The sequence below is a fragment of the Fringilla coelebs genome (assembly GCF_963513975.1).
Source record: "Fringilla coelebs genome assembly, chromosome: 27".
Classification (NCBI taxonomy): Eukaryota; Metazoa; Chordata; class Aves; order Passeriformes; family Fringillidae; genus Fringilla; species Fringilla coelebs.
In genome coordinates this window covers 395,880-413,085 of record NC_140053.1, presented here as the reverse complement: position 1 = coordinate 413,085, position 17,206 = coordinate 395,880, and the positions used below count along the sequence as shown (strand labels likewise).

At 50.4% G+C, this 17,206-nt stretch overlaps 1 protein-coding gene across 2 annotated transcripts in view; it reads right to left on the bottom strand.

Annotated features, from left to right (window-relative positions):
- Positions 1-6,172: 6,172 nt before the first annotated feature.
- Positions 6,173-17,206, bottom strand: part of KPNB1 (karyopherin subunit beta 1) — a gene marked incomplete at its 3' end in the record, with an annotated part of 30,055 nt that continues 19,021 nt past the window's right edge. Inside the window, exons 14-22 of one of the 2 annotated variants that reach the window (XM_084222376.1) lie at positions 16,986-17,057; positions 14,480-14,624; positions 13,597-13,679; positions 12,192-12,299; positions 11,431-11,574; positions 10,859-10,964; positions 10,217-10,331; positions 8,248-8,409; positions 6,173-7,708 (exon numbers count right to left, since the gene is read on the bottom strand). In XM_084222376.1, the coding sequence (XP_084078502.1) occupies position 7,708; positions 8,248-8,409; positions 10,217-10,331; positions 10,859-10,964; positions 11,431-11,574; positions 12,192-12,299; positions 13,597-13,679; positions 14,480-14,624; positions 16,986-17,057 (936 nt within the window). Of the gene's footprint in view, positions 7,709-8,243; positions 8,410-10,216; positions 10,332-10,858; positions 10,965-11,430; positions 11,575-12,191; positions 12,300-13,596; positions 13,680-14,479; positions 14,625-16,985; positions 17,058-17,206 lie in introns of those variants that run through there. The other variant, XM_084222377.1, reaches the window with a different exon arrangement.

Sequence of the window (17,206 nt, the reverse complement as noted above, 5' to 3'; positions counted from 1 at the left end):
CTCCCCCGCCACGCGCCGGGGCCGCCCCCGGGGCTGTGACCCCCCCATCCCGGGGCACGGCCGGTCCCGGGGATGCTCCGGGGGGGACACCGGCGCTGGAGCCCGGACCTGACACCCCCGCCGCGGCCTGCCCCGGAGGGGGAGGGGGCACCACCGACCCCCGGCCCCCGCCCGTGCCCGCCCGACCCCCCCCAAGGGTGGCCGCGGGGCCGGGGGTCTCCCCGTTCATCCCGGGGGGCTCCGGCATCGCCGAGCCGCAGCCCCGCGCGGTGGGGGCTGGGCTCCCCCCCTGCCCCCGCCCCCCAACCCCCCCTCCCCCATCCCCGAACATTTTATTCCCAGAATTGTTCTCGGAGCCGCTTCCATGATGGAATTACATCTTTTCCCCGGCGCGCAGGGTTATTAATAGCTGCTCCGCTTTCGCCCGGGCTGCCGGGGGCTCCGGGGGACAAAACCCCCCCGGGGGCGTCACTGCCAGCCCGGGGGCCGAGGACAGACCCTGGAGCGGCACGGACAGACCCACGGCACGGACAGACCCCTGCAGACCCCTCGGTGGGCCACCCCAGTGCCTGAGGACAGACCCACGGCACGGACAGACCCACTCCCGGACAGACCCACGGCTCTGAGCGACCCTGGTGGCACAAGATTCCTGCCAGGGCCTCACACCCCCCGGAGAGGGGACAGGAATGGGGGGCAGAGCCCCAGGGATGGGGCTGGGGGGATCTGTGGGGCCCCAACGCTCCAAACATCCCTGCCAGGGCCTGTGGAGGGACTGGGGGGGAAGAGCAGCCCCAGGGACGGGAACCGAGGGGGTCCCAGAGCTGAGCTGGGAGTGTTCAGCACGGAGAGATCCTGGTCCTGTCACGAGGGGGAAAAGGGAAAATCCAGCTCGGGGTTTTGGGTGCCAGCAGGAGAATCGAAGGGAGCAAAGCCTCAAGCTGGGATTCCCAATCCAGACTGGACATCCTGGAGGGGTTCCAGGCTCTGATCCCGAGCAGGGGGCACAGACAGACCCCCGGCATTGGGGGGCACCGCCCAGGGAGGCCGAGATCCCAGGAGATTCCCGTGGGAGCTAAAACCGCCCCACGAGGCCGGGGATATTTCGGGGGGCCGATGCCGGGGGGGCACCGACACTTGGGGGCCGTTCCCGTTGGAATTTCCAGCAGGAAAAGACCCCGGTACGCGGCCAGGGAGGGCAAAGAGCCCCTGGAGTGGCCAGGGAGGGAAAAGAGCCCCTGGAATGGCCAGGGAGGGCAAAGAGCCCCTGGAATGGCCCGGGAGGGAAAAGAGCCCCTGGAATGTCACCTGAGGGGGGACGGCAGCGGGGAAAGGTGAGCGGGACCCGCAGGGATCCGCAAGGATCGGGAAGGGCTGGCGGGATCCGCAGGGATCGGGAGGGATCCACGGGAATCCACAGGGATCCTCAGGGATCCGCAGGGATCGGGAGGGATCCGCAGGGACGGGATCTGCCGCAAACAGGGCCCCAAAAATCCCCGAGCGGCCGCTCCGGCTCCGGCTCCAGCCGAGGATTGGCTGCGGAGCGCTTTGAAGTGCAAATGAAGGATTTCCGTCAGGTCGGAATTAGTTTGGAGGCAAAGCCACCCCGGAGTGTCCTGAGGGATGCAGGGACCCCCGCGAGGGGCACGGGAGGTCCCCGGGCCTTGGGGACAAACGGGGGAGCCACCCCGGGAGCGGCGCCGGGGTCGGGGTGGGAGGAGGAGCAGAGAGCAGGACAGGTCCGAGCTGCTGGAATTGTCTCTGCCCTGGGATTTGGGGGATTTGGGGGATTTGGGGTCCCCAGAGCCCCTCAGGACCCAGCCTGGGCGTCCCCTGCCCTTCCCGAGGCTGGAATTTCCATGGAGCCCATCGGGGAGCACCGGGGACCCCCCTCTGTCCCCCGGGCCCTTTTTTCCCCTTCCCAACTGGAAAATCACATTCCAGAGGGTGGCACCGGCTCCAGGGTGTCCTGTCCCCTCCGGGTGACAGAGCCTGGGCAAGGGTCCGAGGCTCCCAAACCCACTCGAGGCTCGTTTTTCCTCCTTTTCCAAGGAAAATCGGGTTTTCCCTGGGAGTGGGGGCTCAGAGCATCAGCCCGGGGCCAGGGAAAGGCTCCTGGATAAATCCAGGCGGGAGCTGCTGATCCCGGGATGACGGCGACGTCCCCGGGCCGGGCGGGTGGCACGGACGGCCGGTGTCACCCCCGAGGCTCCAGAATCCAAAGGTGGCGCCTTCCTGCCGCCTTTGCCAAAGAAAATCGGCTTTTCCTCCTCTTTGAGGTGGGAGCTCAGCGCACCAGCCTTGGGAATAATCCTGGGAATAATCCTGGGAATTGTCCTGGGAATTACGGCGTGTCCCCGGGCCGGGGTGGTGGCACCAGTGGCAGCTCCGAAACCCACTCGTGGATTCTTTTTTCCACTTTTTCCAAAGCAAAAAAGCTTTTTCCAAAAGCTTTTCCTCCTCTTTTAGGGGGTGGAGAGCGTCGGGCCGCTCCTGGATGCAGCCGGGAATGGTCCCGGGAATAACGGCGTGTCCCCGGGCCGGGGTGGCGGCACAGATGGCACCGGTGACACAGCGCTGTCACCTCCGGCTCCCCCGGAGAGGAAACGCGGGCTCGGCACTCCCCTCCCACGGCGTCTCCGAGCGGGGGCAGAGCCTGGCAGAGGCTCCCGGGAAATGAGGCAGCAGGAAAAAATATAAAAAATTAAAATTAAAAAAAAAAAAAAGGGGGGAAATCAAAATAAGAGTGGGTTTTTAATTGGGTCCGATTTGGGAGGATAAATGGATCCGGCCCGGGGTTTTCCCAGGAGCTGGAGGAGCATCCCGGGGGGTTCTTTGCTGATTGATAGGTTTGATTGATTGGTTATTAATTAATGGAGGTGGAGCCGGAGGTTTGGGGTTGTGGGGGTTGATCCCGAGGGAATGGGGGCCTCGAGGAATTTGGGAATCTGCAGGAGTTTGGGATCTCTGGGCACGTGGGATGGGCAGGAATTCGGCATCTCCAGCATCGCCAAATTCTGGGTGAGGCGGCCCAAAAAAGCTCCCCAGAAATCCCAAAAGGTGCTGGAAGAGTTCGATCCACGCCCAGGCAGCGATGGGAGCGAGGAGGGGAGGGTTTGAGGAGGAAATTCCCTGTGATACACCCCAAAAAAGCCCTCCAAAAATCCCCAAAACTGGCCCAAAGAGCTCTCCCCCCAAAACCCCCAAAACTGGCCCAAAGAACTCTCCAAAAATCCCCAAAACAGGCCCAAAAAAGCCCTCCAAAAATCCCCAAAACTGGCCCAAAAAAGCCCTCCAAAAATCCCCAAAACTGGCCCAGAAAAGCCCTCCAAAACTGGCCCAAAGAGCCCCCATAAAAACCCCAAAACTGGCCCAAAGAGCCCCCATAAAACCCCCCAGGAAATGCCAAAAGAAGTGCAAAGCCCCCAGCCCACCCCAAAAAAAAAAGCTCAGAAAAGGTCCCAAAATCCCTTCCAAAATCCCCCACCCCTCCAAAATCCCAAAAACCCCCAAAAAAGCCCAAGAAAACCCCACCAAAAAACCCCAAAAGAGGTTCCCAGAACCAAGAAAAGACCCTTAGAAAGAGAACAAAACCCCCCAAAAAACCAAAGCCCTCAAAACCCCCGAAAGGCCCCCAAAAACACCCTCAAAAAGCCAAAATAAACCCCCCAAACCCAGCCCTAAAAAACTCTTCAAAAAGCCAAAAAGGCCCCAAACGGCCCCAAACTCCCCCAAAAAGGCCCCAAATCGCCCCCCAAAACCCCAAAATCCCCCCAGGAAAGAGCCGGAGCCGTGAGCTGCACTACTCTCAGTTTATTCTGCGCTGCCCCGGCCGGGCCGGGACCAGAACCAGAACCAGAACTGGGACCGGGACCGGGACCCGAGGAGCAGAACCAGAACCGGAACTGGGACCCCAGGAGCAGAACCAGAACCAGAACCAGAACCGGGACCAGAACCAGAACCAGAGCCAGATCCCCGGGAGCAGAACCGGGAGCAGAACCGGAACCCCAGGAGCAGAACCGGAACCAGAACTGGAACCAGAACCGGATCCCCGGGAGTAGAACCAGAACCAGAACTGGAACCGGGACCAGAACCAGAACCCCAGGAGCAGAACCAGAACCGGAACCCCAGGAGCAGAACCGGAACCAGAACTGGGACCAGAACCGGAACTGGAACCAGACCCAGAACTGGAACCAGACCCAGAACCGGAACCAGAACCGGCCCCAGACCCAGCCCCGTCCCCGCTCGGCTCCGCCCGCCCAGGAACGGCTTTTATTTATTTTTATTTTTTTTTTTTTTAATTCCATTTTTTCATATTTTTATTTTTTCCCGGAGTTTTGTCCCGTTCTGTTCCCCGCCGGGAGGGGTCCGGGGTTTTCCTCGGATTGGGGTTTGGGGCGTTTTGGGTGTTTTGGGTGTTTTTGGGGTGTTTGGGTGTTTTGGGGTGTTTTTGGGGTTTTTGGGCGTTTCGGGCGTCGCTGTGGGTCTGCTCTGGCGGAGGGCAGAGCGCTGAAGGCACATTCACGTCTGATACCCTGTACGAGCCGGGGCAGCCGGAGGGAGCGGAGGGCAAGGGGAGGAGGAAAAACGGGGGATCCAAAAAAAAAATAAAGGAAAAGTGAAAAAGGGGAGGAGGAAAAACGGGGGGAATCCAAAAAAAATAAAGGAAAAGTGAAGAAATGTGGGGGGGGAAAACGGGGGGAATCCAAAAAAATAAAGGAAAAGTGAAAAAGGGGAGGAGGAAAAACGGGGGATCCAAAAAAAAAATAAAGGAAAAGTGAAGAAATGCGGGGGGGAAAAACGGGGGGGATCCAAAAAAACATAAAGGAAAAGTGAAGAAGGGGAGGAGGAAAAACGGGGGATCCAAAAAACAAAAATAAAGGAAAAGTGAAGAAATGTGGGGGGGAAAAATGGGGGGAATCAAAAAAAAAAAAAAAAGGAAAAGTGAAGAAATGTGGGGGGGAAAAACGGGGGGATCCAAAAAACAAAAATAAAGGAAAAGTGAAAAAGGGGAGGAGGAAAAACGGGGGATCCAAAAAAAAAAAGGAAAAGTGAAGAAATGTGGGGGGAAAAAAGAAGGTGAAAGGGCTGGGGAAATGGGAAAAAGTTGAAGGGGAAATGAAAAAAAAATGAAGAAAAATGGGAGAAAAAAAAGAAGGAAAATGGGAAAAAAACGAAGAGTGAAAAAAAAAAGAAAAAAAAAGAAAAAAATTGAAAAAAGGAAAAGAATTGAAAATATTAATAAAATTTGGAAAAAAGCAAAATAGAAAAAAAATTGAAATAAATGAAAAGAAAAAAATTAGAAGAAATGGAAAAATAAAAGAAGACAAGTAGGGAGAAAAAGAAAAAGAAAAATGGAGAAAAAGAAAAAATGGAAAAAAAATGAAAAATGGAGGAAAAAAGAGGAAGAGAAATGGAAAAAATGAAGAAAAAATTAAAAAGAATAAAATAAATAAAAGAAATGGAAGTAAAATAAAATGGAAAATAAAAATGGATAGGAAAGGAGAAACAAAAAATGAAAAAGGAAAAATAAAGGAAAAGACAAAACTGAATAGGAAAAAAAACCTAAGAAAAATTAAAAGGAAAATAAAGGAAAAATTCTGAGGGGAAAAAAAAAATCAAGGAAAAAAAAGAAGAGAAAAATAGACAAAAATTAGAAGAAAAATGAAAAAAATTAAAAGAAAAAGGAAAAATAAAAGAAAATTGGAAAAATAAAAATATGAAGAAAAAAGGAAAAATAAAATCAGAAAATGAGAAAAAGAAAAGTTAAAATTAGGGGGGGAAATGGGAAAAAAGGGAAAAATCCGAAGGAAAGGTAAAACCAAAAATAAAAATGAACCTTGCAAGAACTGAGGAGCAAATCCTGCCCATTTTCCTGCTCCCCCTCCCAGGAGCTTTCCCTCCACAGAGCTGCACACGAAGTGAAAATTCCAAATCTCCAAACCCTGAACCTCCTAAGAAAACAAAAAAAGCTTTTTTTTTGCTTTTCCCCCCTTTTTTTCCTTTTTCCAGAGGAAAAATTCCGCTCCCGAGGCGGCGAGAGAAAATTCCTTGTGGATTACTGGGAAAAAACCCCAAAATCCATCGGGAAAATCCCAATTTTTTTCCTGGGTTTCCCTCTGGAAAAGAGCCAAGAGTATCCCAAAAAAAAAAAAAAAAAAGGAAAATATTGGGGAATGTTTGACACCATTTTATTCATCTTCAACTGCAGTGGAAAAATAGAAACCTTTTACAAGCGCCGGCGTTGTCAGCTCAACTCAAGTTATATATTTATATATTTTATATAAATTTCTTTTTTTTTCCTTTTTTTTTTCCTGTTTTTTATTTTTTCCTTGTGTTTTTCCAAGTGCAGCAAGAGACCAAAAACCACATCGAGCCTGATCCGAATAGAGCCCCGAAAAAGCAAAAAAAATCCCAAATAATTCCAAATCAACAGCTTTTAATCCCAGTTTTGGTGGGGTTTTTTTTTTTCCCCCACATCCAATTTCCTCTCCAAACATCACCTGAATTTTGCAAATTTTTCTTTCTTTTTGTGCATATTTTTATTTATTTCTTTTTTTTTTCACCTCTTTTTGAACTCTTTGGCACAATTTTGATTCTGCTACAGTCCGAGTCAGGAGATCTCTTTTCCCAATTTGCAGCACTTTAAAAAAAAAAATCTGACTTTTAAATTTTTTTCCTGACTTTTTTGATTTTTTTGGACTTTTTGAAGCCTGAAACTCGCTGGACAAATGGATTTTTCTATTCCCTGCAACCCAAAAATTGTGTTTTTTCCCCCATTTCTACATTCACAGTTGAATATTTAAGGAAGGAAAGGCGCTTTTGTTGCTGAGCAGGACAAGCCAAGAGCTCCAAACATTCAGCATTCCCTAAAAATAAAATCCCTAAAAAAAGCGACTTTCCTTAAATTTCTTTTTTTTTTTTTTTGTCCTTTTTGTTTTTTTCCCCTCTCTTCTACTTTTTCTTCCCCATCTCTTACTGCCTGAACCTCAGTTATGAAATGCAACAGCTGAACCCTTAAATTTTGTAGAGTTTAGATTTTTTTTGTCTTTTTTTTTTTTTCCTGTCTTTTGTCGTTTTTTTTTTTTTTTCCCGGATTTTTATTTTTTTGTGGTTTTGGGAAAAAAAAAAAAAGAGAGAAACTGCAATGAAATTTTTTTTTTTTTTTTTTTTTTTGGGAAGTTGAGAATGTGGATATGACCTCACTCACACACACTCACTCCTCTTGAGATTCCTCCTCGCTCTCCCCTTTGGGATCTGCCTCATCCCGGAGATTCCCAAAGCCCTGGGAAATCCCAAACCCTGGGCAATTCCCAGATTCCCACCTTTCCCTCTCTCTCCAGCAGCCAAAACCTCACAGAGCACCACTTCCATCCCAATTTCCCCCGCTTTTCCCTCATTTCCTCCTCCGAGCTCAGCCGCTCTCGGGCTGGTGGGAATTTTGCTTTTTTCCCCCTTTTTTTTGGGAATTTTTGGGGCACAGAATTCCCTCCTGGATGCCGGGGGTCACCAAAGGTTGGGATTTTTGTTCCGAGCCTCACTCACTCATCCTCAGCATCCTCTCACTCCCAAACATTCCGCACACGTCCTCACTCCCGGGGTTTTTGGGGGGTTTTCTAGGAGATTGGAGAATTTTCCTTTTTTTTCTTGGTGTTGTTGTTGGTTTTTTATCCAGTGGGGGTCCTCAGGTGTTGTCCCAATGGTAACAGATCTGGAAAAGGAAAAAAGGGATTTAGGGGAAAAAATGGGATTTTGGAAGGGGGGGAAGGAATTTGGGGAATTCAAGGGGGCGAAAGGAACTGAGGGGAAAATGGGGGAAAAAAGGAACTCAGAGGATTCAGGGGAAAAAGGGGAATTCAGAGAAAAAAGGGGAGTCAGGAGGAAGAAGGGAATTCAGGGAATCAAAAGCCCTGGAAGTGTTTAAAAAAGGGGGATGTGGCTCCTGGGCTGGGCTCCATCCTGCAGATTTTTTCCAAATTTAACAATTCCAGGATTACCACCAAAAAAAAAAATCCCAAACCTAAACACCTCAAATCAGGTGAAAATTTAAAAAAAAAACAAAAGAAGGGGAAAAATGGGGTTGGATTCAATCTTTGAGACTTTTCCAACTTTGAAATTGAGAAAAATCGACTTTGTAGGGTCCCAAATGGGGCTTTTTTCCCCCCAGAAAAACAGAACTTTGGGACTGTGGCTCTTCCCAGGCTCAGCTGAGCCAGGTCCATGATTTTTCCAGGAGGGATGAGGCCTCACCAAGCTTGGTTCTTGAGCTTCCTCAGCTCTTTCGTGGCCCAGGTCGCGAGGGTTTTCGTTTTGTTCGTCTTGGATCTCCTCCCTTCCGTTAGCAGTTCGTGGATCATGGGTCTGGCTTCTACTAATTTCAGGACATCCTTCCCAAAAGCTGTACACAAATCCCTGGGTGCAGAGGAAAATTGGGGAAAAACCCACGTGAGTGGCACAAAATGCTGGTCAGGGGGGCTGATTTCGGGAAAACTGCAATTTAAAAATGCCCCAATTCTTGGCCAAAGGTGCTTTCCCCATAATCCTCCTTCACTTCAGCAGGAGAAATGAAAACACCTCAGCATGCCTTCCTCTGTTCCCTAAGGATGAGGGTATTTTTGGTTCTAAACTCCTGGAAAAATCCTAAATCTGGGATTTTTGTGACGACTTTCTCACCTTCAGAATCGCTTCACACCTGGAGCCAAGCACCCAAAGCCCAACCCCAAAACTGACCCTAAAAACATCAGACAGGCAGGAAAAAAGGGCAGATCCCAGGCTTTGAACCTGGCTTCCTCTGTTCCCTAAGGATAAGCTCATTTTTGAGTTCTAAACTCCTGGAAAAACCCCGAATCTGGGATTTTTGTGACAATTCTCTCACCCGCAAAACCCCTCCACACCTGGAACACCAAACTCCCAACCCAAAACTGATCCTAAAAACCTCAGACAGGCAGGAAAAAAAGGCAGATTCTAGGATTCTAACCTGGCTTCCCCTGTTCCCTAAGGATAAGGTTATTTTTGAGTTATAAACTCATGGAAAAACCCTATATCCAGGATTTTTGTGACGATTCTCTCACCTGCAAAATCCCTTCCCATCGGGAGCCAAACCCCAAACTCCCACCCCAAAACTGACCCAAAAACCTTTAGTCAGGCAGGAAAAAAGGGCAGATCCCAGGATTTGAACCTGGATTTCTCCATTCCCTAAGCATAAACTCATTTCTGGGTTCTACACTCCTGGAAAAACCCTACATCCGGGATTTTTGTGACGATTCTCTCACCTGCGAAACCCCTCCACACCTGGAACACCAAACTCCCAGCCCCACACTGACCCTATAAACATCAGACAGGCAGGAAAAAAGGGCAGATCCCAGGATTTTAGCCTGGCTTCCTCCGTTCCCTAAGGATAAACTCATTTCTGGGTTCTACACTCCTGGAAAAACCCCAAATCTGGGATTTTTGTGACAATTCTCTCACCCGCAAAACCCCTCCACACCTGGAACACCAAACTCCCAACCCAAAACTGATCCTAAAAACCTCAGACAGGCAGGAAAAAAAGGCAGATTCTAGGATTCTAACCTGGCTTCCTCTGTTCCCTAAGGACAAGGTTATTTTTGAGTTATAAACTCCTGGAAAAATCCTATATCCAGGATTTTTGTGACGATTCTCTCACCTGCAAAATCCCTTCCCACCGGGAGCCAAACACCAAACTCCCACCCCAAAACTGACCCTAAAACCTTTAGACAGGCAGGAAAAAAGGGCAGATCCCAGGATTTGAACCTGGATTCCTCCATTCCCTAAGCATAAACTCATTTCTGGGTTCTACACTCCTGGAAAAACCCTAAATCTGGGATTTTTGTGACGATTCTCTCACCTGCGAAACCCCTCCACACCTGGAACACCAAACTCCCAGCCCCACACTGACCCTATAAACATCAGACAGGCAGGAAAAAAGGGCAGATCCCAGGATTTTAGCCTGGCTTCCTCCGTTCCCTAAGCATAAACTCATTTCTGGGTTCTACACTCCTGGAAAAACCCTACATCCAGGATTTTTGTGACGATTCTCTCACCTGCGAAACCCCTCCACACCTGGAACACCAAACTCCCAGCCCCACACTGACCCCACAAGCCCGAGGGAGGCAGGAGGCAGGAGCAGGGGCAGGTTTTCCCTGGAGCACCCCAGGATTTCCCTGGAGCACCCCAGGATTTCCCTGGAGCAGGGGCTCACCCGATGAGCCCGGCGGCGCAGGCCACCACCCCGTCCGTGTGATCCTCGTCCCCCGCGATGTGGTCGATGTAGGACAGGATGAACTCCACCCTGGGCTGCACCAGCATCACGTCAGCTGCAGGGGAGAGGCCTGCTCAGAGCTCTGGGAATGGCTGGGATGCTCCCCAAAACCCCACCTGGGTCCTCCCTCTGGGAGGGGAGCGATCCTGGATTGTTCGGGAGTTTTGGGGCTGCAGGGGAGGGATGGGAGGATGATCCTCCTCCCAAAAACGAGGATCAGGGGGAGCTCCTGGATCCCTGGAAATGTCCCAGGAATGTGGGGATGTGGCACTGGGAATTCAGGGAAAAAAGGGAATTCAGGGAATCAACAGGAGAAAAGGGAATTTGTGGATATAAGGGGACAAAGAGGGAATTCAGGGAAAAAACGGGGGAAAAAGGGAATTCACAGGGGAAAAGGGATTTGGGGGAGTAAGGGCAAAAAAGGAGATGTGGTCTGGAGGTGACACTGGATGATTTGGAGGGAAGGGAAGGAGCAGGGAGGTGACAAGCCCAAGAGGAGGCTCAGGAGGGAAGATGCAGGATGGCAGGAGGTGTCTGGGTCCCGGGATGTCCCCAGGGCGGTCCCACGGGGATCCCACTCACGGTGCACGTTCTCCTGGTCTCCCTTCAGCCCCTGGATGATGCCCGTGTAGGCCTCCAGGCAGCCCTCCCGCAGCTCGTTCAGGTAATCCACCATGTCGTAGTCGGACTGGGGACAGACACACGGACACGGTGACACCTTCTCCAGCTCTCTCACGTTCCACATCCCGTGCTGCCTCAGTGTGTGACTCTGAGCTTCATACAGACTGTTAGCAGTTCTCCTCCTCACAGCTCAGTCACACAAAACAAACCTTTTCTAGCCCCAGAGGCAGGGACAGAACTGCAGGGCCAGGCCCCAAAAGTATAAACAACAGAAAGGCCCAAAAAGTGCAAACAAAGCAAATTGAGGGGAGCAATTGGGAGGATGGGACTGCAAAACCTGCAGCTGTAACTGGACAATTTACCCCAAAACTTATAAAAGTGGGAAAACTCGTGACTCTGAATCCATCTTGGGTGTAACCTGCATCCTTGAAGCCTTTCCATAAATCCCTACTTTATTCCCTTAACTCTGCCCAGCCTCTTTAGGCACCCAGGTGAGACCCTGGGAACGCTCCCTGGGGCTGGGGCCAGCTCACCTTGTCCACCTGTGCCTGGGATGCCTGCTGGAGGGTGTTGAGCACCACGTCCAGGTACTTCTTGAACTCGCCGCCGATGGCCAGGGCGATGTCCCCGAACACCGAGAGGATCTGCGGCTTCACCGACCTGTGCACGTTCTCGTTCTGGGGAAAAAACGCCCCAGAAAGGGCCTGGATCAGCGTGGGAAGGGGGAGGAAAGGAGGGAACGGCCTCCAGCTGCACCAGGGGGCTGGTGTGGGGTGCTCCAGAATGCTTCTCCACAGGAAGGGGTGGAAAACGTTGGAGCAAGAACAGCCAGGGGCTGGAAAATGCCTGGAAATGTCCCAGGAATGTGGGAGAGGGAGGGAAAGGGAGGAAGGAATTCAGGATTCGGAAGGAATTTGGAAGGAAGGAATTCAACAGGAAGGGAGGGAGGAATTTGGAAGGAAGGGAGGGAGGAATTTTTAAGGAATCCAGGAAGGAAGGAGTGAATTCTGGAAGGAATGAATTCCGGAAGGAACGAATTCAAAAACTCAGGAAAGGATTCAGAAGTAATTCAGGAAAGAATTCAGAGAGAGAGAGAGAGTGGGAGCGAAGAAGCAATTTGGGAGGAACTCAGGAATTGGAGAAGGAATTTATTTAGGAATTCACGTTCCCCCAGAAGCCAGAGCCCTTGCCCCCCTGAGGATTCCTCCCACCTCTGCCAGGCTTCTCCCACCTCCCACTCCCCTGGAAGAGTGAGCATCCAACTGTTACTCGGGAGCGGGGATCTCCCACTCACCCCCAGGTTCTCCAGGAGCAGCTGCATCACCTCGTCGCAGAAGGGGAGGATGTTGGACTGCAGGGCTCGGCACAGGTCCCCCACCAGCCCCACTGCCGACAGGCAGACCTGCGGGGGAGCAGGGATCAGCTCCGGGATCTGGGATCGTCCCTGGGGGCCTGGGATCGTCCCCTGGGGGTTTAGGATCATTCCCAGGGGTCTGGGATCATCCCTGAGGATCTGGGATCGTCCCCGGGGATTTGGGATTGTCCCCTGGGGATTTGGGATCGTCCCCTGGGGATTTGGGATCATTCCCAGGGGTCTGGGATCATCCCCGAGGATCTGGGATCGTCCCCGAGGATCTGGGATCGTCCCCTGGGGATCTGGGATGGTCCCCTGGGGATTTTGGGATCATTCCCAGGGGTTTGTGATCACCCCTGAGGATCTGCGATTGTCCCCAGGGATTTGGGACCGTCCCCGGGGATTTGAGATCAGCTCCAGGATCTGGGATCATCCCCGAGGATCTGGGATTGTCCCCGAGGATCTGGGACTGTCCCCTGGGGATTTGAGATTATCCCTGGGGGTCTGGAATCTTCCCCGGGGGGTTGGGATCTTCCCTGGGGATTTTGGGATCGTTCCTGGGGATTTGGGGTCATCCCCTGGAGATTTGGGACCAGCTCTGGGATCTGGGATCATCCCCAGGGGTTTGGGATCATCCCCAGGGGGATCTGGGATCATCCCCAGGGACTTTGGGATCATCCCCAGGGACTTTGGGATCATCCCTGGGGGTTTTGAGATTGTCTCCAGGGATTTTAGGATCATCCCTGGGGATTTTGGGGTCATCCCTGGGGGTTTTGAGATTGCCTCCAGGGATTCTGGGATCATCCCCGGGGATTTTGGGGTCGTCCCCGTGCTCCGGAGGGACGGGAGGGTGATTAAATCCTGGGAATAATGAACGAGCTGGCTGACAGCAGGAAGTTGGATTTGGGTTGGAAGAACACCTCCAAATTCCAGTTTCAAAGGGGAAATCCCAGCCAGGCTTTGGGCTGGAAAAATTACTCCAAAATTCCCACGGAGGCCATCAGGATTGATATTCCAAGGGGAAATTCTGGGTAGGATTTGGGCTGGGGAAAAAACCTCCCAATTCCCCTGGGGGAGGGCACCAGGATTTGACATTCCAAGGGGAATTTGCTGCCTTATTCACACTTTCCCTAAGAAAGTAACTTAGAAAGTGTAAGAAACCAAAATTCCAGGCTCCAAGGTGGTTTGGATTTGAGAATCCTGGGATTGTTTGGGTTGGAAGTGACCCCACTGGATGGGCAGGGACACCTTCCACTATCCCAAAACTCATCCAACCCGGCCCTGGAAAACTCCAGGGATGAGGTAGCCACAATTTCCCTGGAAAAGGGAGAAATTGGATCCACACCTGGTACTCGGCGTAGTTTTTCAGCCCAATCCCAAGGAAAGGTTTGAAGGCATCCATGTACTTCAGGAACTCTCCACCCAGGACTGTGCAGGGAAAACATTCCAGTGAGAAGGAAAATCCCAACTCCTGGCATTTGCCATAAACAACCAACCTATATCCCTCAAATTCCACCCAAACCCAATGAAAACCAACTTTCCACTCGACAACTGAGAGCACTGAAATTATCCAGGTCCTCCTGGATTGGAAAATTCCCAAATCCTTATTGTAAATACTAAGAAAATGCTCCAAGGTGGTTTAGACTTTAGAATCCCAGCATTTCTTGGGATAAAAAGAGCCTTCAGGTGACCATTTCCACTATCCCGAGCTGCTCTGAGCCTTGTCCAACCTGGACACTTCAGCCATGTCAACACCCCCAGCTCTCCTCCACTGCCTCATCCACATTTTTCCTTGGAAATAATAAGAAAATACAAGAAACCAAATTCCCACGCTTTAAGGTGGTTTGGATTTCAGAATCCCAGCATTTCTTGGGATAAAAAGAACCTTCAGGTGACCATTTCTACTATCCCAGGCTGCTCCGAGCCCTGTCCAACCCGGACACTTCAGCCGTGTCAACACCCCCCGCTCTCCTTCACTGCCTCATCCACATTTTTCCTTGGAAATAATAAGAAAATACAAGAAACCAAATTCCCATGTTTTAAGGTGGTTTGGATTTCAGAATCCCAGCGTTTCTTGGGTTGAAGGGGACCCTAAAGTGGCACCTTCCACTATCCCAGGCTGCTCCCGCCTCAGACACCTCCATGGACGGAGCCCCCCCTTTCCCTTCACCACAAATGACATTTTTCACCACTTTGCCCCAAATTCCCGGATCCAGCCCAGGCCTGACCTTCCACCAGGGTGCTGACGGCCATCAGGGCGTCCTCCTGCACCCCCCCAGAGCCGGCCGTGCTCTGGAACATTCTGAGCAGCGACGCCATCACCACGTCCGAGATCTGCAGCGCGTCCTGGTGCTGCACCTTCCGCAGCACGTTCTGAGGGGAAAAACGGGGGAAACGGGCAAAAATCGCTGCTCATCCTACAGGTAAAGCACTCCCACAGCCCAGGGGCTGCTCCTTCTGAGGGGAAAACCAGGGAAAATGGGCAAAAATCACTGCTCATCCTACGGGTAAAGCATTCCCACAGGCCTGGGCCTGCTCCTTCTGAGGGGAAAAATGGGGGAAACGGGCAAAAATCACTGCTTATCCTACAGGTAAAGCATTAAAGCATTCCCACACCCCTGGGGCTGCTCCTTCTGAGGGGAAAACCGTGGAAAACGGGCAAAAATCACTGCTCATCCTACAGGTAAAGCATTCCCACAACCCAGGGTGCTGCACCTTCCGCAGCACGTTCTGAGGGGAAAAACGGGGGAAACGGGCAAAAATCACTGCTCATCCTACAGGTAAAGCATTCCCACAACCCAGGGTGCTGCACCTTCTGCAGCACGTTCTGAGGGGAAAAACGGGGGAAACGGGCAAAAATCACTGCTCATCCTACAGGTAAAGCATTCCCACACCCCTGGGGCTGCTCCTTCTGAGGGGAAAACTGTGGAAAATGGGCAAAAATCACTGCTCATCCTACGGGTAAAGCATTCCCACAGGCCTGGGCCTGCTCCTTCTGAGGGAAAAACTGAGGAAAAGGGGCAAAAATCACTGCTTATCCTACAGACAAAGCACTTCCACAGCCCTGGGCCTGCTCCTTCTGAGGGAAAAAATAATGAAAAATGGGACAAAAATCACTGCACATCTCAGCATTCCCGCAGCCCTGGGAGCTGCACCTTCCGCAGCACATTCTGAGGGAAAAATCATGGAAAAAGGGCAAAAACCACTGTTCATCCCACAGATAAAGCATTCCCACAGCCCTGAGAGCTTTGATAAGGATGAAAGAGCTGCTGTTTGAACCCTTCTGCAGCCAAAAAAATCTGCTTTTGTGGCTGCAAAGTCCCGTTCATTTGGCTGCATTCAGATTTTCCAGCTGAATTTCCCTTTCCTGCTGCATGGGCTGTTCTCAAAGCTTTGCCATGTGTAAGCTGGAATTAAATGTGACCAGCCCAAATTTAGCCTATTTTAAAAAACATAATAATGAAATCCTTTTTTTTTTCTGTCGCAGCTGAGCTTGTAGGGGTTGAACCCTTCTGAATTAAAGCTTAGAAATGCTTGAAGTGGTTAAAATACAACAGTTCCCAGGGAAAAAAAAATTTCTTAATTTCCAGATGAAAGTATTTATTTAAAGTTTAATTTTTTACTCCATAAAAATGGACTTTGGCTGTTTATTTAATTCAGACTTGATTTATGGAATTCCAGGATAGTTTGTGTGGGAAGAGAGCTCAAAAATCCCCAATTCCACGGACAGGAAAACATCCCACTAAACTAAGTTGTTCCTTCCAGGGATGGGATCTTCTCACTTAATATTCAATATTAACAAATGTTTTTCCTTCTTCTGGATGCTCATAATTCCATTTCCAGCAAATCAACAAAAAATAATTGGGAAAAAACCTCATATATTTTATTTTTTTAATGCTGAAAAAAACCCCTCTGCTGCTGAGCTTTACTCAGTGGTTTTTAAGCATTTGCTGCATCTGGGTAAAAAACTCAGGTTCAGGTTCTGGGATAGTAAAAAAACATATTTAGAAATTAAAATTCGCATCTTAATTCCACTTGGATTACAATCCCCAGGTAAAGATCAGTGCTCATTCTGTGAGATTCCAGGGTGAAAATTCCCCATTAAAACTCTTTATAAGGACAGATTATTCCCATTTCCTATTATTTTTAAAAATTACCCTAAAATTGGAGAGTGAAAACAACCACAAAGCTTTTGAGGATGAAACTAAGGATTTCTCAAATCAACCTGGAGATCACCTGGGTTGCTCTGACCTGATTTTTGGGGGAAAAATCCCTTTTTTGAGTGGTGTTTGCAGCAGTGAGCACTGCCCTGCAGATGTTTAATTGGGAATTCTGAGGACACTCAGGACATTTCAGTTGGAGCCGTTTGGAACGGGAGCACCAAGCACGAGAGGCAGAGGAGGGAATCAAAGCCTTGAGGGATTTTTTTGTTGTTGTTGTTGTCTGTGGGATTGTTGAGGCTGTAGCCAAGCCAAGAACCGATCTGACAGCACAGACAATCTTTTATAAAATCCCCAGCAGCATTCTTCGAGCCATACTGCCCTGAATTTTGTCACTAGAGCACAACTTAGAGACTTCTGAACCTTGCATCACCTCCCACGTGTCAGCTGGGACCCAAAATCCACTTTTTTCATTCAATTCTCAGCACTGGGAGCTGAGGCTGCAGCTTTAGGGGCACAAAACCACCTCAAAAATCACTTTATTCCCACGGCAAACCCAGGAGAGAGAATTTACCTGGAGAGTAGCACAGAGAAGGGACTGGAGGTCGTTGAACTGGATTCTGTCAGAGGTGCTCTGGATGTGAGACTGAAACAAGAACAAAATCCCACGTGTGAAGAGGCTGCCTGGGATCCTGGCAGCTCCAGGGAGAGCCAGGTTGTACTTTAAATATTTGTTCTTTTCAGATTTCAGAGCAGAGGGGCTGTGAAGAAGCTGAATATAGAATCTCTGAGTGG